Source organism: Herpailurus yagouaroundi, unplaced genomic scaffold (assembly GCF_014898765.1).
Source record: "Herpailurus yagouaroundi ecotype Mexico unplaced genomic scaffold, PumYag 428, whole genome shotgun sequence".
In the NCBI taxonomy this organism is placed as follows: domain Eukaryota; kingdom Metazoa; phylum Chordata; class Mammalia; order Carnivora; family Felidae; genus Herpailurus; species Herpailurus yagouaroundi.
The window spans coordinates 1,401,920-1,426,337 of NW_024412645.1; the positions used below are offsets into that span (position 1 = coordinate 1,401,920).

The window sequence follows — 24,418 nt, forward strand, 5'->3', positions numbered from 1 at the left end:
AAAAAAAAAAAAAAAAGAAAATGTCTCCTCCCATCACTACCCTCACCTTCAAGAGAAGTGTATTCTCTGCAAACTTTTTGTCACTGTGATCAATAGCATCCTCTATACCTGTTACCCACTGGGCACTAATTTTGGGGACCCTCAGTCCACTTTTCTCTGGATTTTTGGGCGATAAAGATCCTTCATTTTGGCTAATGAACATCCCATAGCATTTAGGCTTTCAACTGAGTTTTGAGGGGATTTTTCTCTGCCCCCACATGACCTTTAGAACAAACACCCCATCTGCCATTCCTGAGGTGAGCCTGATGCTTTGGGGCATTGGCTGGTAGGATTTGCCTATGTAGCCTTTGGCCATCCTCTCCAGCAGCTTAGGAATCATTCTTACTTCTACTAAGCTCTTTGCCCAAATTCTAGACAAAAAAAAGCCAGGGAACTCATCTTTTCCAGAAGATCTCTCAGAACGCAGAGTTGTGGCTGTTAGAGTCATTCCTTCTTTTAACAAATATTTATCAAGCACCTACTTGTAGGGACACAGAACTTAGCATTAGTGATATGGTAGAAGTAAAGATAGTTACAGTGAATCTCAACAGAACTCACAGACAAATCAAGGCAAAACCCCATCTTCAGGAAATGGTAGGAAGAAGAACACTCAGGGCTTAGAAAGCCTGGAGCAGGGACTTGATCAAATGTGGGAGAGGGGTATGGTTCCAGGAGGTTTCCCTCAGGAAGCGACCCTTGACTAAGATCCCAAGTCCTCTGCTGAATGGAATAGATCAGGATCTGATAGGCTTGTAGGGAAGGAGGGTTCTGGGCTGAGAGAGCAGCAAAGGCCCTGGGCCAGAGAGAACCAGGTGTCCATAAGGCACTGCTAATGGCTCAGCCTAGCTAAGGCCCTTCAGGATGTAGGAAAAGCTAATAAGAGGCTAGAGATGGGCAGGAGCCAGACCACAAATGGCCTTGACAGCCAAGCCAAGGGGCTCTATCTCATCCTGACAGTGGGCAGCCAGTGAAATATATTAAGCAGGGGAACAGAACTTCTGCTCCTCATTTGTCTATGCCTAATGAAGGCTGCTATTTGGCCTTGAGAAGTGTGCTTTAAATATGAATACTCCTATTTCAGTGGAACATGTGAAAATGTGCTATTTTTTTACAGCTATGTTCAAGACTAGGAGAATGAAGGGCCAAGGATTTCTTAGGAGAAAGCAGGGCTATGCCCCTCCATGGGGTGCATGCCACAGCCCTGCTGCACACAGCATCATGCTGGTGTAGCTTGTCTACCTGAGGCCCCTCTGCTTCTCTGCACTTGCTCCTGGGAGCTGCTATATAGTGTGCCTTATGCTGGCCTCCAGGAAGCTTTCAGCCACCCTCTTCCCCAGGCGTTCCTTAGAGGCAAGGTGTAGGAACTTGGTTAGTGATGTAGTACTCTGATTTACATCACTTCTACAGGGGCACATCTGGTCTCTTCAAAGGGGTAGTTCTTGAAGGGGAGAAGCTGAGACCCTACATCCTCTTATACCACTAGTGACTCCCAGCACAGTAGGCTGTGGTACCGTATCACTGGTTCAGAGTCTCATGATTTAAGCATAAAGTCAGAAGAGAAGGAAAGCTGTGTGAGTAGTTCCCACTTAGAGGGAGAAGAGGGCCGTGTGAACCTAGGTAGAGAGGCCAGGCCACATCTGATGGACACCAGTCAGCCTACCCAGCTAGAGACATGGAGCCCCTCAAGGGAGGCCTTGAGTTCCAGACTTGAAGATAAGTTCTCTGGCTAATTCTGCTGTGATGGCCAGAAGACCACCTTGGGGATTCTGCTGTAGATCCATCCATCCATTTCCCAGGAATCCCCTGCAGTTGGCTTTCTGGCCCAGCTGGGCTCCTGCTCTCTAAACATTCTCTCCCTCCTTGCAGTTTCCCATGGCACAGCCTAGCAGAAAGATGCAGCCTTTGTGCCTCACTGGCCGCTGACCCACTGGCCTGATGACAGCACCCCCGTGTACCTTTCCGGTTCAGTTCCGGCAGCCATCAGTCAGCGGCCTCTCACAGATCACCAGCAGCCTATACATCAGCAATGGGGTGGCTGCCAACAACAAGCTCATGCTCTCCAGCAACCGGATCACCACGGTCATCAATGTCTCGGTAGAAGTGGTGAACACTTTATACGAGGACATCCAGTATGTACAGGTGCCAGTGGCTGACACACCCATCTCACGTCTCTGTGACTTCTTTGACCCCATTGCTGACCACATCCACAGTGTGGAGATGAAGCAGGGCCGCACACTGCTGCACTGCGCTGCTGGCGTGAGCCGCTCAGCTGCCCTCTGCCTTGCCTACCTCATGAAGTACCATGCCATGTCCCTGCTGGACGCCCACACGTGGACCAAGTCATGCCGGCCCATCATCCGGCCCAACAATGGCTTTTGGGAGCAGCTCATCCACTATGAGTTCCAGCTCTTTGGCAAGAACTCCGTGCACATGGTCAGCTCCCCTATGGGAGTAATCCCTGACATCTACGAGAAGGAGGTCCATTTGATGATTCCACTGTGAGCCATCTCACCAGCCTCTGTGCCCAGGTCAAAGGTGCACATCTGCTGTTGACCGAGATCTGAACTTAAACGTTCTACTGTTGTTACAGAAAAAACAGATGATGCCTTTTATAAGGATCAGAAAAAAAAGGAAAGGTGCTGTAGTTTTTAACCTTATTATCCATATCTTCAAAGATTAAATTCACTAACTGTACAATGGTGCAGGTAAGTTTCCTACCCTGTGAGTGACAGGTCATGGCTGCTGGCCAGATGGGAGAGAGAGGCAAGTGCCCAGGTCAAATGGACCAGTGCCTAAAGCATATGGCAAGCTTGGAAGCCTGCTGCCCTCCCGCAGACCGACCAACCCACAAACGAGTCAGCCACCATTCCACTTCACTCTTTCAAACCCAAAGCCAGAGCCTTAAGCATCATGGCGCCTCCTGTGCCACTCACAGTCAGTGCCAACCTACTAGATAAATGGCCTTCAGGTGGTGCTCTGGGAGCCCTGGGGGCCCAGGCCAACCCTGCTTCTACCTTCAGCCACAGGGACCCAACTCTGGTTTTCTGGATTGGATTTACACATGACATAGTTTTCAAAGAAAGCATTCCATTGTATAAAACTAAAAAAAATATTTTTTTTTTAGTGCTATTGTAGGTGGCAAGGTCTCAAAGTACCCATGGCAGTCCCCCGCCGGCCTTTGATGGTGGCATTAGTTTCCTTCTTAGAGGCACACGTGGAGAGCAGGCCTGACATCAGGCTTCAGGGGTTCCTCTCACAGGTCTTGATTTGGAAGGCCAGAGCTGCAGACTGGAACCTAGCCTGTCACCTCCTCCCTATATGATTTGGGACCTCTTGGAGCCTCAGCTTTCTCATCTGTCCAAGAAATTACAGCCCTTTTCTCCCAGCATTGTCATGAAGATTCAGCAATTCCTTAACTTGGTGCCTGACACATGGTCAGGGCTTATGATAGCAACTCTAGGCATGAATGATGCTTTGGCCCTGGTTATCGCGGTCATCCTAACAATGGCATTTCCCCTATCTTTGCACAACCCTTTACTGTTTACAAAATGTTCTTCCAAAAAGTCCTCCTGTGTGAAAAAAAAAAAAAATGGTTTAAGTCCCTTCACACCCTACTTTAGAAGAGGCCTAGCTTCTTAGCCTTTTCAGAGTTCCCATTGCATTTAATCCATGCATGCCCTGGGGGTCCTAAAGCAAGGAGCACTCTTCCAGATTCCCCACAAAGGCCTTGTTTAGATTGCTGACCACTAAAGCCAGTGCCCTGGTCTGGCTAACCACCTGGGTCTATGAGGGCACATGACAAAGGGACAAATGAGTGGGCCCAACCTATAGACCCTGAAATCCAAGATGGTTCAAACCTCCCAAGGACCTGAGGATCTGACTCAAGACCAGCAATTCTAATCCAGAGGTTTTCAAATGAACAATATAGGAGACAAAAGCACAACTTCTCTGTGGGTCGAGTCCAGTGGAAGCCAAATGCCTTCTACCCCACCCCCACTTCCATGACGGGCATGCCCAAGGGTACAATTTTAGAGTGTGGGGGAGAAGGAAAATCACTGCTGTAGACTGACTTCTCGTTTTATAGGCGAATAAACAGACCCCCAAACACCAGGGCTGGTGTGGCAGAGCCCCCACAAAGCAGACTTTCTGGAATAAACCCAAGTGGGAAATTTCTTCTATAGCCTTCTTAAAAAGAAATTGATTGGGACATGTTTTATCTTCATTTTTAAAAACTTTGAATTAATATACCATAAAATTAACTTTTTTGTATGTGCAGTTCTGTTTTAACACATTTGTGTAACTACCTCTGCAGTTAGAACACATTAGTTCCATCACCCAAAAAATTATCTGATGCCACCTCTTTGTTGTCAAACCTTTGCTCCACTCAAGCCTCTGGCACACACCAATCTGTTCTCCATTCCTGAAGATTTGCCTTTTCTAGAATGTCACATCCATAGCATCATAGAGGATGTAATCTCTGGAGACTGGCTTCTTTAGTATGTCTTTGAGATTCATTCAGGTTGTTTTTTATAGCTAAGTAGTGTTCTAATGTGCAGATGTACCACAGTTTGTTTTTTAACATTCACCCATTGAAGGCTATTTGGGTTGTTTCCAGTTTGGGGTGATTTTGAATAAAACTGCTACAAACATTTGTGTATAGGTTTTTATGTCAACATAAGTTTTCATTTGTCTAGGTTATATGCCAAGAGTGGGATTGATCAGTTATATGGTAAAGGTTATATTTAACTTCATAAAATAACTACCAGACTTCCAGAATGGCTGCATACCGTTTTGTGTTCCACTATGAGAGATCCACTTCCTCACTAGGATTTGGTATTGCCAATACTTTTTATTTTAGCCATTCTGATAGATGTGTGGTATTAGCTCAATTTGCATATTCCTAATGGTTCATGATGGTGAGCATCTTTTTGTGTACTTAATTGCCTTCCACCTGCCTTCTTTGGTGAAATGTCTATTCAGCTCTTTTGCCCATTTTAAAATTGGACTGTTTTCTCACTCTTAAGGGTTGGGAATTCTTTATATATTCTGGATACAAGTCATTTGTCAGATATAGATTTGTAAATATTTTTCCCAGTCTGACTTGTCTTTGCATCTCTCTTAGAAATGTCTTTTGCAGAACAAAAGTCTTTCATTTTGATGAAGGGCTACTTGCCAATTTTTCCTTTTATAGATTGTTGTTTTGGTGTCATGTCTAAGAATTCTTTGCCTAACCCCAGAGCACAAAGCTTTTCTCCAATATTAAAGATTGGGGGGTTAAATTTTTCACTTATTTTTATTATCCTTTGGTATGAGGTGTGAGGTTTAGTTTGAGGTTCATATTTTTTTCATATAGATGTCTAATGGTTTCAACTACATTTGTTGAAGACTGTCTTTATTGGTTGCATTTGCTCCTTTGTTTAGGTCTATTTTGGATTCTTTATTCTGTGTAATATATGTATCTTTCTCTTCACCTGTACCATAACTGTCTTGATTACTGTGGCTTTATAGTAAGTTTTAAAGTCTGATAGTATGAGTCCTCCAATTTTTCTTCTTTAAAAAAAATTGTTTGGGTTATTCTGGTTTCTTTGCCTTTCATATGAATTTTAGAACCAACTTGTCTGTATCAACAACAACAAAAATAAACTTCTACTGGGATTTCAATTGAAAATGTGTTAAATCTATTGGCCAGTTTGGGGGAGAATTGCCATCTTTACTCTGTTGAATCTTCTGATCCATGAATATAGTATATCTCTCCATTTAGTTAGTCTTTGATGTCTTCCATCAGTGTTTTGTGGTTTTTCAGCATACAAATCTTATAGATTTTACTGTATTTATACCTAAGTATTTCACTGAGAGAGGGAATTGTTAAAAAAAAATTTTTTTTTAATGTTGGTTTCCAATTGTTCATTGTTGGTACCATATAGAAATACAATTGATTTTTGTGTGTTGGCCTTGTATCCTATGACTTTTCTAAGAACATTTTTGTAGATTCCTTGGCAATCTGCGTAGACAATCATGTAATATTCAAACAGAAATAGTTTTATTTCTTCCTTTCCAATCTGAATGTCTTTATTACTACACTGGCTACAACTTCCAGTATGATGATGAATATGGGATGAAAATAGACATTCTTGCTTTGTTCCTGATCTTAGAAAATGTTCAATCTTTTACCACTAATTATGATGTTAACTATAGGTTTTTGTAGTTAAGGAAACCCTTTATTAAGTTAAGGAAGTTAGGGATGAGTAGGAAAGTATTTTCTCTTCTTCTGTTTACTGAAAGAGATGTATGAATTGGTGTTATTTCTTTAAATGTTTGGTAGAATTCACCAGGGAAACTGTCTGGACCTAGAGATGTCTTTTTCAGAAGTATTTAACAATGAATTCAATTCTTTTAATAGTTAGAAGGTTGTTCAAGTTATCTCATCTTGGGTGAGTTTTGGTAGTTTGTGAATTTTGAGGAATAGCTCCATTTCATTGAAATTGTCAAATCTATGGATGTAGACTTATGTGTGGTATTCCTTATTAGCTTTATTATCTGCACGGTCCACAGAGACATCACCTTTTCATTCTTTGTGCTGATAATTTGTCTTCTCTCTTTATTTCTTTATTAGTCTGGCTACAGGTTTATCAACTTTTAAAGTCTTTTTAAAGAACCACCTACGGGGCACCTGGGTGGCTTAGCCGGTTAAGCTTCCGACTTCAGCTCAGGTCACGATCTCGAAATCTGTGAGTTCGAACCTTTGTTGGGCTCTGTGCTGACAGCTTAGAGTCTGGAGCCTGCTTTGGATTCTGTGTCTCCCTTTCTCTCTCTCCCCCTTCCCCGCTCGTTCTCTTTCTCTCTCTCTCTCTGTCTCAAAAGTAAATAAACATTAAAAGAAATAAAGAACTACCTATCTTGTTTTTTATTTTCTCTATTGTTCTTCCCTTTTCTACTTCTTTTTTTTAATTTTTTATTTACATTTACTTATTTATTTTTGAGAGACAGAGAGAGACAGAGCACAAGCGAGGGATGGGCAGAGAGAGAAGGAGACACAGAATCTGAAGCAGGCACCAGGCTCCGAGCTGTCAGCACAGAGCCGGACATGGGGCTTGAACTCATAAACCACGAGATCATGACCTGAGCTGAAGTCAGATGCTCAACCAACTGAGTCACCCAGGTGCCCCAATCCCCTTTTCTACTTCTTGATTTCTGTTATTATTTCTACAATTCTGCTTGTTTCAAATTTATTTTGTTCTTTTTTCTAATTTCATAAAGTAGAAACTTAGATTATTGATTTCAGACCTGCATCCCATAAATTTTAATATGCTGCATTTTCATTTTGTTCATTTCAGAATATTTTCTAATTTCTCTTGAAATGTCCTCCTTTACCCATGTATTACTTAGAAGTGTATAGTTTTAATTTGTAAGTATTTGAAAATTTTACAACCATCTCTCTGTTATTGGTTTCTATTTAATTCCATCATGATAAAACATCATAAGAGGACATCATAAGTCGTATGCTTTCATTTCTTTTAAATTTGGGGCACCTGCGTGGTTCAGTGGGTTAAATGTCCAACTTCAGCTCAGTTCATGATCTCTCAGTGTGTGAGTTCAAGTCTCGCATTGGGCTCTGTGCTGACAGCTCAGAACCTGGAGCCTGTTTCAGATTCTGTCTCCCTCTTGCTCTCTGCCCCTCCCCCACTCATGCTCTGTCTCTCTTGCTTTCAAAACTAAATTTAAAAAAAACAAACTTTTTTTTAATTTGTCAATGTTCACTTTATCATGTAGGATATGGTCTATCATGGTGAATGCTTTATGTGCACTTGAGGAAAAAAGGTTATTTTCGATAGAGTGGTCAATAAATGTAAATTTATTGATTGAAATTTATTGATTGATGGTGATGGTGGTGTAAGTTCTTTTACACTCATCCTGATTTTCTGTTTACTTATTCTACTGATTACCGGGAAAAGAGTGTTGAGATATTTAACTGAAGTTGTAGATTTGTCTACACCTCCCTTCAATTCTATTAATTTTTGTTTCATGTATTTTGAAGCTTTGTTGTTAGGTACATACATATTTAGGATTGTTACGTCTTCATGGTGAATTGACCCTTTTTCAATATGCAATGTCTCTTTATCCTTCTTAAGTTTTTGAAGTCTACTTTGATATTAATACAGCCACTCCAGCTTTGTTTGGAGTAGTATTTACATCCTTTTACATCCTTTTACTTTGAACCTACTATATCATTATATTGAAAATGGGTTTTTTTGAGACACAATATGGTTGCGTTTTGTTTTTACACATCCAATAGGTCTTTAAATTGGTGTGTTTAGACCAAAATTATCAATATTTGGATTTAGGTCTACCATTTTGTTTTCCATTTGCCCTCTTTTCTATTTGTTTTCCTTTTCCTGCTCTCTTTTGGATTATTGAATACTTTTAAAGTATTCCATTTTAATTTTATATAGTTTTCTTAGAGGTTACACTAGAGAATATAATATACATACTTAACTTTTCAGAATCTATTTAGAATTAATATCTTAATCATTTCCCTTTGATGTTCAGTGGATAATGTATTAGTTTTCTCTTGCGGCTGGAACAAATTGCCACAAACTCAGTGGCTTAAAACAATACCTATCAATATTTCACAATTTCTTTAGGTCAGAAGTCTCGTTGGGCTTGACTGAATCCTTTGCGTAGGGTCTCACAAGGCCAAAATCAAGATATTTCATAAGGCTGAAATTACATGCATTTTTGTTGTTGTTGTTGTTGTTGTTGTTGTTTGTTTTTTTTTTTTAATTTTTTTTTTCAACGTTTATTTATTTGTGGGACAGAGAGACAGAGCATGAACGGGGGAGGGGCAGAGAGAGAGGGAGACACAGAATCGGAAACAGGCTCCAGGCTCTGAGCCATCAGCCCAGAGCCCGACGCGGGGGTCAAACTCCCGGACCGCGAGATCGTGACCTGGCTGAAGTCGGACGCTTAACCGACTGCGCCACCCAGGCGCCCCTTTTGTCTTGTTTTTTACTGGAGGCACTAAGGAAGGATTCTGCTTCCAAGTGTATTGAAGTTGTTGACTGAATTCAGTTTCTTGTAATTGTAGCACAAAAGACCCATTTCCTTGCTGTCAGGTGGGGGCTGGTCTTTTCTCCTGGAAGCTGCCCACATTCCTTCAAAGGCTTTCCAGCAGGTTGAGTCCCTCTCACACTTTGAATACTGTGACTTTTCCCTCTGTTGCATCACTCTAAATCTAGCCAGAGAAAATTCTCTGCTTTTAAGGATTCACGTGATTAGATTAGGCCCACCCAACATTCCAGATAATATTCATATTATTTTTAATGTTTTTATTTATTTTTTATTTTTGAGAGAGAGAGAGTATGAGTGAAGGAGAGGGGGCAGAAAGAGAGGGAGACACAGAATCCAAAGCAAGCTCCAGGCTCTAAGCTGTAAGCACAGAGCCCGACACAGGGCTTGAATTTGTGAACCTCGGGATTATGACCTGAGCCGAACTCAGAAGCTTAACCGACTGGGCCAGCCAGGCACCCCAGGTAATCCTCATTTTAAAGTCCATAAGCTCAATTAGATCTAAATGTTCCTTTTGGCATATAAAGTGACATTCACTGTTTCCAGAAAATTGAGCAGGACATCTTTGAGAGGGGTGGGCATTTCACCCACTTGATCTATCTTCAAGTTTACAGACTTTCCTCTATCATCTCCATTCTGCTACTAAGGCCATCCAGTATATTTTCTAATTTTGATGAATATAATTGCTTAGTTTAAAACTTTCTATTTAGTTTTTTTCTATAGCTTCTATTTTTCTGCTAAGTTTTTTCATTTCTAAAGTCTTTTTCCAATAATTCCGTCCAGGTCATCTCAGTGTTCAGACTTTCTTCGTTCTTTCTACATAGAGTAATTTTGGATTGTATCCTGAACATTTTGAATACTATGTTATGAGGCTGTAGGTCTTAGTTAAATCCTATGGAAAATGGTGAGTTTTTGTTTTAAGAGGCAGTTGCCCCATTGAGGTTCAGTTCTGATCTGCCTCCTATAGACTGTTAAAAACAACACTACAAACAGAAAGCACAAAATGGAGTCATTTATGCTGAGCCCCATGTCACCAAACTGAGACTTTATTTAATTACAGTTTTGGCTCTACCAGAAATGGAATATTAAACCAGTCAATCAGAAGTTGCATGATCAGTACTAGTTAGGTAATCTGCCTGATAAATCCCTGCCATCCCCTAAAGAAAAATTACCTTGCAATAACCTACCCACTGTTTTGCCTAAAATAACTTTCTTGTACCTGCTCCCTTCTGTTTAAAAATGTCTTTCATTTTGTACAACTCCTTAGAGCTCCTTTCTTTCTGCTAGATTGGATGCTGCCAGATTCATGAATTGTTGAATAAAGCCAATAAGATCTTTAAAATCTACTCAGTTGAAGTTTGTGTTTTAAAAGAGCCATAGTTCCAACGTCATTTCAATTTTCAAAACTTTTGCAATGTAGTTTAGATCTGTCCTAAGTTTGTGCCACTCAGGGGCCAGTCTGAAATCTGGGTAGTCTACCTAGTTTAGTTCTGGAAGTCATTGGAATACTGTTTAGAGTCAGATCCATGCATGGAGCCTACCAGTTCATGTGGAACTTTATGGGATCTATTTCTCAAGCTCTCTCTTCTCCACGATCTCTGCCACACTTACGAGTTTTCTAGACCACCCATTCCCTGTTCCTCCAGCTAGAAATCAGGGCCTTTTGGCCTGCCTGCTCTGCAGCATACATTCTGTGACTGGGTCTGCTCTGGGGCCAAGCGACAGGATGAAGAGATAAAAGGTAATGAGAATTCCTCCCCCTGCCCCTCCCTTCCTCCCTCTATACACACTTTTCTTATGGCGACAGTTCTTATGGTCAGAGAGCAGGATTCCCCTCAGAGTTTGGTGTGCTTTCCTAGCTGCCACTGCCACTGCTGCTGCCCTGAGTTCTAACTTAAGTATGAGGCTTGCCTGGGGATAGGGCAAAAGAAGAGAAAAGTCGGGGTGGGGGGGAGGATTTCCCTTACTTTGTTCTAAAGGGGCCCTCCTTTCTACTCCTCAGACCAGGAAGATGGCTTCTCTTGGACTGTTTTCTTCCACGTCCAGTGCACAGGTCCAGGAGTCACGCTGCCTCTGAGACCAGGCCAGGAGATACAGGAACAAAAAACAAAACAGGAAGCTCACCGCCAGATTGTTAATACTTCAAGATCTGATTCCCTTTCCCAAACCACCTGCTACACTTTCAGTTTCAGAGTCCTCAGAGAGCTGCTCCATTCTGTCCAGTGTTTTTAGTTGCATTTGGGGGAAGGACAGATGATGCTTACTCTATCTTACTCAGAACTGGAACCCTAAGAAATTTATTTTTAAAAATATGTGCCCATTTGCAGAAAAAGGAAAACAAATATAGTCCACCTACAATACTATCTTCAGGCAATAACGAAGTCAGCATTCTAGTGTACTGGTATATTTCCTTCTATGCATTTTTTTTTTGTAGTTGGAGAAATATAATTTTGGATCTTCCTTTTGAAAATAATCTTTTTAATTTTCAGAATTGGTTGTGGTAGGACCAGGATTTCACATCCTAAGTGGAGGAGGTTGAGATCAAGGGCTCTTGGGAGGGTTCAAGTCCTTTTCCCAAAAAGTTCGCTTCATTCCTTCAGACTCAGGAGAGTAGCCCTTTACTCAAACAACATAGGAAAAGTAGGTCATGTTGGAGCTTTGACATAGTCTTGTAATAGGGGGAAATGAAGTGATCCTCACAGCCCAACATCCTGGCCTGGAGCAGGGATTCCAGGTCTCTGTGAGATTTTATGAACCTTTAACTTTCCCACGTTATTTTTTTTTTAAGCTTATTTATTTATTTTGAGAGAGACAGGGACTGTGAGAGTGGGGGAGGGGCAGAGAGAAAGGGAGAGAGAGAGAGAGAGAGAGAGAGAGAGAGAGAGAGAATCCCAAGCAGGCTCTACACTGCCAGCACAGAGCCTGATTCAGGGCTCAAACTCATGAACCTGTAAAATCATGACCTGAGCCAAAACCAAGAGTTAGACACTTAACAAACTGAGCCACCCAGGTGCCCCTAACTTTCCCACCTTAAAAGTCCAGAATTACTTTCTTTCTTTATGATGAATTAAAGAATTAATGTGGTTTAAGAAGTTTCTGTGAAATTCATAATACCCTGTCAGATACATAGTGACATGATAGTGGCCCTGGTGATTTCCCTGAACAACATGTGTTAAGATGGTGATCCTATTACAAACCCCAAGGACAGTTGGCTCTCGACCCTGAAGCACACAACCCTGCTTACCTATCTCTGGGATGTTACATCCAAATGCCCTAAGAATCCTTCAAACTCCACCTCTGGATTTAGGATCTAGATCACGTAACAAGCTTGAAAGAGAATCAAAAGATGGATTTTCATCCTGCTTTGTGAGTTCAGGCAGACCCTGGAATTTTTCTGGAATTCTGCCCGCTCTGTAAAATGCGAGTGACAATGGCATCTATGGTGATTCTAAGAATGTGTCCCACAGACCTCCAATAACAGAAAGAAAAACTGACCAAGGGCAGGGTGAAATCCATCACCATGTTTATGCTGAGGCTTGATTTCCCTCAAACTCCTTCTAGCCAGTTCCTGAGTACAGCAGGGATGTACTCAGTAAGGCAGACCCAGTCCTAGGAGACGTGGGACTCTTCTGGTTGGCTTCTTTGGCTCAAGGACTCTGATGGCCCTGCCGAACCTTCCTTAGACTGCAGCATGGTCAGGAACGCTTCTCCCCAACCATGCTCCCCTCTCTCCTCCACTCAGAGTCTGATTTAAATCATGATCTGACAACTCTCCCAGCCTCCCCAGCTTCCTTCCCATTTTCTCTCACAAACGTTTGCCCTCATAAAACCCTTGTACTTTTCATTCCACCTTGGTGTCTGCTTCTCAGAGGACCCAGAGCAATACACCATCCTACCCACCTCTCAGAGTTTCCAAGAGACACCCAAAAGCAGAAAGCTCTCAACACATGTAACAGCCTCTTGCCACAAATCTTTTTAGACTTCCCCTTGACAAAACATTTGTAATTCTTTCCCCCTGAAGACGAAAATGTTTTGTTGACTGAGCTGGGGGATACCTGGCTGGTAGCTTCTATGACAGACACTCCCTGTCAACCTGAGCCAGACCCTGCATACCTCCATAACTTCACACCCTGGCTCTGTTCTCAGAGCACAGTGAGGAGCAGGATATGGCAGAATCCAAAAACTTAGGAGGTGAAATCCTAGCCCTGCTGTTCATTCTTTGCATAAGATTTTTGCTATGGTCTGAATATTTGTGTCCGCACCCCCCCCCCCTCAATTCATATGTTGAAAGCTTAATGCCCAAGATGATGGTATTAGGAGGCAGGGTCTTTGGGAGGTGTTGGGGTCATGAGAGTGTACCCATCATAAATGAGATTAGTGCCCTTATAAAAGAGGCCCTAGAGAGCCAGCTAGCCCCATCTGCCTTGTAAGGATACAACAAAGTGACCCAGAAGAGGCCCCTCACCGACCATGCTGACACCCAGGTCTCAGACCTCCAGTCTCCAAAACTATAAGAAATTTCTGTTGTTTATTTCTTACAGTTTTGGAGCCTGTGGAATTTTGTTATAGCAGCCTGAACAGACTAAGATAATCATCTTGGTTCTTCCTCCTCTTTGGGCTTTAGTTTCCTCATATGTTTGACAAGGACTGAATTAGGTCTGTGGTTTTCAAACAGGGTTCCTGAGAAATTTAGCAGCAATGCCTCAGGGGTAAGAGGTTTCCTGGTTCATCTAAGGCCACTCAGCTTTCATTTGCTATCCGACTTCAGCATAGTATGCAGGGACAAGTGTTCTTCCACCAAAGAAAGTTTATGTACAAAGAGAAATGGCCTAGTCCCGGCAGCAGGTGCTGCTGGGCCAGAATCTACCCAGTTGGGATGCTTGGCAGTGCTTAGAGAAGGAAGGAGGGTCACATGAGGGTTGTGGCTGTCAGGAGCAGGCAGTAGGAGGTCTAGATACTGGAAGGTTCCATCAGGCACCGGGAGCAGATCTGGCCTCATATAACTGGAAGAAATCAGAGGGAGGGGGCTTGGAGATATCAGAGCATCCAGGGCTTCAAATAGACCAAGGAGTCTGCAAGTGGGGAGCAGAGAAAGCAGCCTCCAGCCCTCATTGGGCAAACATTTGCCAAGTGACCATGGTGGGCAGGATCATATAGTATTTTATCAGGGAGGATGCAGAGATATGGTTGACAAGATCCACCTGGAGCAGGAGGCTCCCAGACTAATTCCCCATGGCCCCAAGCTGTGTCCTCCTCAATCACTCACTCAGCCAACATTCACTAATGTGGTAGTCAGCCTGAGATGATCTCAAAGATCCTCTACTCTTGGCATTCATGCCCTAATGGTAGTCAAGGTGGGAGGGCCCATACTGAATGGAGTTGACCTAAGCTAGCAGAGAAATAACAGTATTAGAATTAAATAATAAATGAAGATATTAGAGAAATGAGTGTGACTTTTGAGATTGAGTCAAGAAGGCCATTGTGGCTTTTTGCTCTCTTTATCACTCACTCTGATGGAAACCAACTACCATGTCATGAGGACACTCAAGATGCCTTGTGGAGAGGCCCATGTGGCAAGGAACTGAGGCCTCCTGCAGCCATGTGAATGACCCATCTTGGAAGTGGACCCTCCAGCCCCAGCCAAACTTGCATATGACCACAGCCCTGGCCGATATCCAGAATTATTCCACTAAGCCACTCCCAAATACCTGATGCACAGAAACTGTGAAATAATTCATATGTGCTGCTTTAAGCCATAATGTCTAGAGATAATTTGTTACCCCAAACCTATACAATTTATGGTACTCTGTGCTGTGCCCAAAACACTGTTCCCATTGTCCTCTGAAACACTACAATACCTCTTCCCTGGTCTTTCTACCTCCTGTCAATTTCCCCTCCACATAGGATCCAGACTGTACTAAAGGGCCATTATCAGGAAATGCTTATTGAACATCATGGCTCTTGCCTGCTCAAAACCTCTCGTGGCTCTCCATCACATTTTGTGTTATTTCCAGGACGTATTGGCAACTGAGCAGGAGCAGTGAGATGGTGGAGTTTCTGGCATCCCAGAGCTAATTCTGGAGCAGAGCAGGGAGCGAGAAGAGTCCTTGTTTGCACTGGCCCCCTGGAATGACAATCCAAGGGCCCCCTGGGGAGGCCGGGAGGGGCCTCCTGGCAGCTGGGGCTAAGACAAGGCAGCAGCTTTGTTCTGAATCCACAATGGCAGGATGCCCAGCACAGACCCAGCTTCCCTGGCTTCCTCCAAAGCAGGGCAAGGGGGCGGGAGCTAGGGCATCCACCCCGCTGTGCTCCAAAAGCACTCTCTGGGGGCTCTCAGTGTGCAGTGGAAGGCTGGGTGGGAGGGGGATGGCTAGTGTGAAAAGCCTTGGGAAGGAACTGTGAAGTGTCTGTGTGAGTTAGTCTGCTAACATTTCTTAAGGCCTATTAAGTTTCAGGCACTATTGCTAAGCACTTCCTACACATTAGCCCACTGCAGCCTCCTGGAGCTAGACAGGGTTGGGTTCTACTGCTGCCCCCACTTAACACACAGAGGCACAGGCGAAGGCCTTTTTCCCGGGTCACACAGCTTAGACACACCAGGGCTGGGGTTTGAACCCAAGTCTGACCCCTAGTATTCTCTTCCACCTACTCTATCCATGCCAGGTATTGGTACTGGGGAGACAGCCATGAGCAGGACAGCTGTCTTGGCCCTCCCAGAGCCCCTCCTGGTGGAGAAGAGAGGTGATAAACTAGTTCTAAGAGTGGGATGTGCTCAACGCCTGAAGTACAGGGAGCTGGGCTGACCTTTAGCTGTGGCTCTCAACTCAGCTTGGCATGGGGCAGGGCAGCGGTGCGGTTAGGAAAGAGTTTCCCAAGGAAGGGGACATCTGTTCTCCTGGGTACAGACATTGAGGCGTGGAGAGGCAGAGTGACTTGCCTGGGGCAATCATCTAGTAAGAAGCAGAGCCTAGAGGGGCAGGGGCCCTTGGTGGGGATCACCCCCCACTAAGCCTTTCTTACCAGTTATTCTAGCAATCCTTACTGCCCACTCCTAATGAAATGACTCTGTGATGCCAAGAGAGACCAAAACAGATCACACTGAGAGAAAGGGTTTTCTGATCGGGGGCGGGGGGTGTGCTTTAAACATGACCTTGAGGGAATCTCCTCAATGCAGGATGGTTCTGAGTCTGGTGACAAGCCAGCCCCCCGCCAAGCACAGCTCCAATTCCCCCCTGCCCTATCCCCACAACCACCAAGGGCTGGCTTTGATCTGCCGGGTTTGGGGATGGGGGTGGGATAGGCTCACTCTTCAGCCAAGCATTCCATGGGGACCCAGGAGCTAGGGCAAGGGTGCTACAGGGCTGTGGGCTCCCTTGAATGGGGGAAGGGTCCTGGGTACCAGCGAGGTTCTGCCGAACCAAAGATATCTAATCTGTCCTCTCCGGCCAAGCCTCAGAGCGGAGGCTGGAAATGCCCAGGCTGCACAGGGACAGGGCTGGGCCAGTGGCATCTCTGAGTCACAGGCAGGGTGGGTAGTGAGTGACTCAGCCTGGGCCCACTTCCCCTCCACAAGGCCAGCCGGGTGGAGGCCAGGGCCAGGAAACCCTGTGCCTGTCCTTCCCAGGCCAGGTGCCTGAAGGAAGTCAGCGAGGATGGAAGGTAGAGCCCAAGGAGAGGAGAAGTGAGACAGGAGCCTGGTGAGGCCACAGGGGCCAGACCCCGGGGATCTTATGGTCTGGGGCAGGAAGTTCTGACTTTGTCCCAGAAGCAGTATAGAGCCCCAGAAGGTGTGTGTTTTAGAAAGATCCCTCTGGGGCTACGTGTAAGGTGGAGTGGAGGGGCCAGAGCAGAGCAGGGAGGAAGCTACTGCCACCATCCAGAATATGAGCAATGGTGGCCTGGCCAGTGGAGGGACTTTAGAGAAGGGGGCTAGGTTGGGGACCCAGACAGGCTATGACGGGTAAGGAAGGATGTCCCCGTTTCTGGGTGGGTGGCGGTCGCCAGCAGGCCCAGAGCTCTCCCTGTATTTCCTTGGCTGTAACCCTGAGCAATGACACAGGTATACAAGCAAAAATAGTTTATTTAAGGATGGAAGACCCAAAATTGGGGGGCCCAGGGGTGAGGCTACAGCAGCTGCCTGGAATTGGCATAGATGACCCCAATCCCCAGGGGATCCCAGCAATAAAGAAGCCCTTCCCTGGGCCCCCTAGCTGCCTCCCCCACTTCCTGGAGGAAGGATTGTGCAATCGCCAAGAATCATCATCGTCGTCATCAGAACATGGTGAGGTTTTCCAAATTTTTGGAGTAGTAGTTGATGCTAATCATAATAATCAGTCCGACAAGCACAGTGACTGTGCCAGGTCTGGACCCACCATCCAGTGGTGAGTGAGGTCTGTGATGAGAGGCAGGCAGGGACAGGAGGTGGGTGTCTGGGAATCCCCATGCCAGCTTCCAAGGTGGCCTTTCCAGAAGGCCCCTTTCTCTCCCATGGCCCCAGTAGCTGCCTGCTCTCCACTTTTCCCATGGACACTGGCCGAGGCTGGATTCAGGCTGGGGCTGTTCCAGGAGCCCACATATTCCCCTAGATGTCATAGACCCTTGCCAGTCTGGTCCCTCCGCCAGAGGCCACGGCGGGCAGCCCAGGAGGCCACGAACTCGCAATTGTGGTAAAGGAACATTCCTGAAAGGGTGAGTGCAATGCCCACATAGCTGAGGGCGCTGAGGCGGCTGCCAAACAGGAGCCGGGACAGGATGAGGTTGCCCACGACAGTGAGGTTGCCCAGGACATGGACGGTGAGGGCAGAGGTGAGAGCCAGCAGGGAGAAGCTGGCCAAGTTGTAGAGCACGGACAGGAGGCAGCTGATCAGGATGCAGGCCCAGAGGTGGGAGTTGGTGGGAGCGGGCGGCGGTGCCACACCAGCCTCCAGCACCAGGGCCGCGCCTGCCAGCAGGCAGAAGCTGGGCAGCGAGGTGGCGTACAGCAGGGTCACCGCGTCCAGCCTCTCCTCCTGCAGCAGGGCACCTGCAACCAGGACAGCAGCCATCAGCAACCGGAGGCAGACAACCCCCACTTGGCTAATCCGGCATGGCCTCCGGGGCACATCATTCTGGAAGCCTGCCTCAATCCCTCGGGCAGAATCAGTGGCTCCTGCTCCCTAACATGACGGACAAGAACCCAGTCACACCACCTGGGTTGTGACCTGTATCCACTCCTTACCAGCTGTGACCTCGTACTTAACCTCTGTATCACCTGCAAAGTTCGGTGATAACCACACCTAATATGCAGCATTGTTGTAAAGATTAAAATAGATAACATTTATAAAGCCTTTGTAAGGTAAATGCTCAGTAAGTGTAAAAAGATATGATCAATAAACATGAAGCATGGCTCTAAAAAAAATCTTCAGGGGCTCCACAGGCCCTGGAGAAAAATATCCGAGGTTCTTAACCTGCTCAGAAGGTCCTGTGCCAAGGGACGCCGACCCACCTTTCTTGGCCTTAGTCCTTACCACACCCATTACCCCACACCGCAGCTCCCACCACCAAAACAGGGACAGACCAGTAGAAGGTCCCAGCTCTGCCACTGACTAGCCAAAAAAAAAAAGAGTGTTACAATAGTGAATTGTTTGAGTCAAATGGTGGGTTCATTCATTGCTTCATTCACTTATGACCCCTGGGATGACTAAGAACAACAAGAAAGTCATTGTTTGCGCTTGGCTGTCACTCACTGTTTATAACTGATCACTAAGGCTTGTCAAGATGAATCCAGGCCTAAGAGGAAACCTTTTAGTTTTGCAGAGAAGGAGAGGATCCTACCAGCTTGCATACGTGTGATTGTCTGCCTGCATGTGTGTGTGTGTGTGTGTGTGTGTGTGTGTGTGTGTGCACATGTGTTATTGCCCAGCTGGTTCACAAAGGAAGCAGTGCCCATCACCAAAGTCAGACACTGCTTCGGTGAAATGATAGTATTTGCACGGGCAATGATGTTTTGGGGCCTCCTCCAAGCTTTAGTGGAGAGAGATGAGTAATCGATGGAGGCCCCCCTCCCAGGGCTCTTGGAGCCTCTGTGCATTTTCTGACACATGCTTTCCAAAGAGCTACAAGGGGTGCTTACTCATAGGCTAGAAGAGGAAAACTGTATTTCTCTCTCTCGATTTCATTTTGATGTTTTGGCTTTGTTCTCTAGGCAACAGTTCCTCCAGCGTTTCTAGAAATGAAGAGATAATTGAAATGTCTCCTGCTCATTCACTCCAAATTTAGCACCATTACAAGCAGTGTGTGGCTTGTACGTCTAAAGTCCAATCGTTGGAAGGTGTTTAGGGTTTCAGGTGAACTTCACCTCTGTGAGGCAGCCAGGGAGGAAAGTCCTAACCTCCCCCCACCATCCCCAGCCCCTTGTGCCTATTTTACATCCCACCCAGCCCTCTGCCTCCCTTCCCTGCAGCCCAGGGGAAAAAGCAATGATCCTCCACCACAGGCCACTCACCCCACCCAAGCCCCCCCAAATGCCAGCCTCTCATCCTGCCTCCTTAATGACCTCTCCCCTGTTAGCCCCACCAAACCCTCTATCTCAACCTCTCCTTCTCTAAAGGCATTTTTGTTTCAGCATCTGAACACACCCAGGCTTCTGCCACATTCAGACAAACATGTCCTCTAGACCCTCTGTTCCACTGCCTGCTGGCTTATCCCATTTTTGTTCCTTCACTTGCTGTGTGACATCACACAAGTCACTCTGTGTCTCGTCTCCTCATGTGTGCCTGGGGAAGGTGACAACAGCCCCCTCACTGGAGTGTGTGAGATGCTGAGCTTAGGGACTGGTGCCCAGCAGCAACTGCTCACTATGACAGCTGTCATGATCCCCCACACAGCTCCTGCTGGCTGACACCTGTGCCCTGGCAAGGTCTGCTTCCCACTCCCAGAATGCCCTCCTGCATAGAGTTGGGCACAGTGGGGGCACATAGTGAGGGCTCAGCAAGTGTTCACTACTACTATGATCTTATTTTTATCATCATTGCATGCCTCCTCCCCCAGGTAGCCTCCCCTGGTCTCCCCAGGAGGAAGAAACCGCCCCTGACCACACCTGTGCCCACCTTGGCTCTAGAACTTTTCTCTTGCCATAGTAATCTCTGTTTCTGAGTGCATCTCCCCACCAGCCGGAGAGCTCAGGCAGGGATCAGGTCAGGTTGCTCTCTGATGCAGGTGGGTACAGCTAAAAGCAAGTTCAGCAAGCTGCCCCCCCCCCCCCCCACTTTCCAGTCTTTTTGTGAGTGTAGACCCCTGGGCCTGCAACTGGCCCAGGTCGGAAGGAAGCTACTGGCCCTGCCTGTGGCTGCCTGGATGCTCCTCGTCCTGGACTTTCATGCCTACTGCCATGGAGTCTGCTCTCAGGAAAGGAGCTGATATCTGTCATTTACACTCTAGTCTGAATCTGGAACCCCTGGAAGCAGACACCTCCTCTTGTCCAAAACCCAACTCATTTCCTGGCTCCAGTCTGTTTCTCCCCATCCCACCTCTGTTGGTGAGGCCTCCAGCCTCCCAAGCGCCCTCCTTAACACTCTAGGCCATGTAGCCTAACCAGTCTGCCAATTATTCTGTCAGAGCCATTAATAACACCACCACCTAAGGAGTACTTGCCCTGTTCCAGGCCTCAGGCCAGGTGTTGGGGACAAGGAGACGCCCAAAACCAGTCCATGCCCACTCAGAGCTCCTGTCTGGGGGGACACAGACAGGTAACCAAGTGGCTACAATACAGGACATTCAGAGTTGTGATAGGGGAAGTAGAAGATGCTGCGGGAGCCTGGAGGAAGCACCCAACCAAGCCACCTCGAGGGCCAGGCAGTTGACACTTGAGAGAGAAGGCTGGCAGCAGCCAAGCAGCAGCCCAATGCCAGGCACCTGCTGTTCCGTGCCCGTGTGCCTGTGGCCTGGGCGAGAAGCACTGGCCTCAGCAGGCATGGCATGGGCCTGGAAGCTGGGGCCTTCCCAGGTAAGGTGGGGGGGGCAAGAGGTCAGGTTTCCCATTGCGACTCCTGCCCAGAGCTCAGGCCCGAGCTTAGTCACCAGCTCTCATGTAACTGGGAGGGCAAAAATAGAACTGAGCTTTGGCCATGCCTCAGGGCCCAGTATGGGGACAAGGCCTCTGAGTGCTGGCTCTGAAGATGCCAGGGCAGGGGCTGAGCTCTAACTTCAACTTTCTCTTGCCTTCAGCCTGCCCCAAACCCCAGCCTAGCACCCTTGGAACCCCCTCTTCCTTCTCCCAGGCTTGGGTCACAGATCTCAGAGCTGGAAGGGAGAGAGAGCAAGAGACCCCTGGGACTCCCAACAACTCCAACCCTCCTCCACTGAACAGATAAGGAGACTGAGGCCCAGATAAGACCCAGATCTGCTGAAGGCTGACCAACAAGTATGAACAAGGGTGTGGCTAGAACCCAGGCCTCCTACCCCAAATGGGCACCTTGCCTTCCCCAGCCTCTCCCTTCAGTTGAGGAAGAGAGAGAGTGAGGACTGTGACTTGGATGCCCCTTGATAAGCCACAGGAAGGCATCCTCCACCATCAGACACAGTGATTTGGCAGGGTCTAGGCCTGGAGCCTCCACTTCACCTTCTCCCAGAGCCCCCTGGCTCCTTTCCTCAGAGGTGAGGTGACCTGGGGCACCTCTAGGTCTCAGTTCCATGGGCTATAAAACAGGGATGAAGGTGGTGGTTGCCATGACAATTCAAGGTCAACACCCAGCATGGGGCCTGTTACACTGCAGCTCCCACTAAATATCACCTCACCTCCCAGATCCCGGCTCAAAGTCTTGCCCTCTTTCTCTCTCCCAGGTCCCCACTATCAGATTCCCCTCTGGGTCCACAGCCTTATACCACATCACTTGGACAGCAGGGAGTCTGACTGCCTGGGTTCAGATCTTGTCTCTGCTGCTCACTGGCCACATGACCCAGGACAAGTCTCTCTACCTGTCAGTGGGAACAATATTGTGCCTTCCTTAATCAGGGCAGTATGGAGATCCAAAGAGATAAAGGGCTTGAAAAAACACGAGACACAGATCAACGGCAACTATTATTAAATATCGGTTGGGGTCTAGAGCCTAAGTTTGGGGCCTGGAATTCACTGAGCTGTTGGCCCTTTCTGAGTCTCAGTTTCTGCCTCTTCCAAAGTCATGAACCTCAGTTTCTTCATCTGGAAAATGGGATAACAGCCATGCCCCTCCCAGGATGACCCAGGCCACACAACCACCCCAGTCCCCACCTCCTCAACCACTCACTCTGCTGAATGGACTTGAGGCCACGGAGGCAGGTAGCAGCCAACAGGAAGCCACAGCCAGCAGGAGGTGTCCGGAGCTCACCAGCCAAGCTGCAGGCAGCCCCCAGGCAGAGTGGGCCCATGGCAGCAAATTGTAGCGGGTGGTGGCGACGGCCGAGCAGCAGCGCTGACAGGGCCAGTGTGATCAGTGGTGTAGTAGTGGTGGCCAGTTGTGCCAGGTCTAGGGGCACAGCGCTCAGGCCCACGTTGCCACAGGCCATCGAGGTGCCGAAGGTGAAGCTAAGCAGCAGCACTTGGCGGCGGGTGCGGCTGGGCATGGGGCGCTGTGCCCCCCAGCGGCATGCCAATGCTGCTGCCAGCATGTGCAGCGCTGAGAGCAGGAGGGGCCGCCCGAAGCCATGCACAGTGAAGATCCACTTGTTGAGGCTCGACATGCTGGCTCCTGCCAGCAGCCACACCAGCGCTGCCACTGCCACCCTGACCCGGCCAGGCCGACCAAGGGCCTGGGGAGTGTCGGGGGGCCACTCGGGGGACCCAGCCACCCGAGCACCACTGGCCACTGCCACTGCCTCCGCTGAGGTCATCCTGCCGTCATGGTGCTCCAGTGGGCAGCGACACATCCGTATCAGTGGGTCTGGGGCAGAAGGACAGCTCCCCAGTGACCAGCTCTGGGCCACCAGAGAGTCCCACTCTGGGCCAGGCCTGATCCCAAGTTCCTCGGGTCCTGGGCCCAGTCTCAGACAGGTTAAGGCACTGCTTCTTGTGCCAGGCCTGTGCCAGCCAAGGTCCAGGAGCTATGCTGTATTCCTGGCTCGGGCAGGACAGAACCCAGGTCGTAGCTGCTGGGATGCCAGGCTCTCTGGTGCTCCAGCCTGGCCTAGTAAGCTGCAGGCACCTCTGCTCAGTCCTAGGTGAAGTCTCCACTCTTCTTCCCGCTTTTAAGCCCACTCCACAATTAGATGGAACCCTCGTTCCTTTTTCTCTTTGGTCCAGACCCCGCGACCTAATGCTTGTTCAGGCCGGGCCCAGGCCTGGCAGGGGCGATCCGGGCACACGCTCCCGGTGGTGTCCGGTGGTCGCGGCTCGCTCCCTCCGCCAGTGCGCTCAGGCCCTGCGGCTGGCTGACACACCGGCCCGCGCTCAGGCTGGTGCCAGGCGACGAGCTCGGCTCGGTTAGGCTGCGGCAAGGCCTGTATTTTAGCCCCGGCTCCGGCTCCAGCTCCTGGCGGCTCCGGCTCCCGGCGGCTCGGGCTGCGGCTGCGGCTCCGGCAGCACCTCCCGCCAGGCTTCAGCCCGAGCCGGCGCGGCGGGCGAGGCCCCGCGCTCTAGACCCCGCCTCCACCGCCACCGCCCGCGCCCCACCCGGAAAGCTGGGGGGAGCCCCCAGCACCGCCCCTGGCCAGGCACCGCCCCCGGAGCCGGGTGGGCGGTCTCGCTCCGCCCCCACGCCGCCTGCTCACAGCCCCTCCTCCATCCTCCAAGAAGTCCTCCCCTCAGCCGAGCCCCCCAGCTGGAGTGTTCAGGCTGCCTGTTCCTTACTCCTCCCACCAGTGAGGGATCAGACCCCTTCACACCCAGCGCCAAGGTAACCCCCCATAGAGACCAACACGAGGCGGGGACAACAGGGTGCCTTTCTGAGGGATCTCAATAAAATCCCCCAGCCTCACAGGAGACTGCACCTTCAAGGACCCCCACCCAGGAACCCCCATTCCAGGACCAGTCACGGGGCCACACGATCTCTGGCTACAGTTACTCCGTGGGACCTCGGCATCCAGATGAGTTGGACCACCGGGCCCCTTAGGCCCCTCCATAGCCCCTCCCTACTCTCAGCACCTCCTCCCTCTCCCAGCCCAGGGCCGGCCCCTTCTAGGCAGGCGCAAGGAAACTGAATCACCAAGGCCACCGACATTTGTGGCAGCGGGGTGCCAGCCAGCATCTATCCCTAGCCAACAGCCCCTGTCCCGTCCCCTGGGCACTCAGAGCTGACTCATAGCTGGACTTTCTGGGGTCCACCCTCTGCCCCCTAACAGGACAAAGAGCCCTGGGTGGGCT

General features: G+C 48.2%; 2 protein-coding genes across 2 annotated transcripts in view; one reads left to right on the top strand and one right to left on the bottom strand.

Annotated features, from left to right (window-relative positions):
• DUSP18 (dual specificity phosphatase 18) overlaps positions 1 to 5,905 on the top strand; it is a 7,474-nt gene extending 1,569 nt beyond the window's left edge. The window contains exon 2 of the mRNA XM_040464010.1: positions 1,906 to 5,905. Coding sequence (XP_040319944.1) covers positions 1,975 to 2,541 — 567 coding nt within the window. The 5' untranslated portion in view covers positions 1,906 to 1,974 and the 3' untranslated portion in view covers positions 2,542 to 5,905. The remainder of the gene's footprint in view (positions 1 to 1,905) is intronic.
• Positions 5,906 to 17,167: 11,262 nt separating this feature from the next.
• On the bottom strand, positions 17,168 to 23,693 carry SLC35E4 (solute carrier family 35 member E4). The gene is made up of 2 exons (XM_040464007.1): positions 22,368 to 23,693; positions 17,168 to 18,127 (listed from the first exon to the last, which is right to left on the bottom strand). The coding sequence occupies exons 1-2, from the start codon at positions 22,984 to 22,986 to the stop codon at positions 17,694 to 17,696; spliced, it is 1,053 nt and encodes a 350-aa protein (XP_040319941.1). The 5' UTR covers positions 22,987 to 23,693; the 3' UTR covers positions 17,168 to 17,693.
• Positions 23,694 to 24,418: the final 725 nt, after the last annotated feature.

Coding starts and splice junctions, on each gene's coding strand:
- SLC35E4 (XM_040464007.1), bottom strand. CDS start 22,986: ATGTGTCGCTGCCCACTGGAGCACCATGACGGCAGGATGACCTCAGCG. Junction 18,128..22,367: donor CCTCAAGTCCATTCAGCAGA/GTGAGTGGTTGA, acceptor TCCTGGTTGCAG/GTGCCCTGCTGCAGGAGGAG.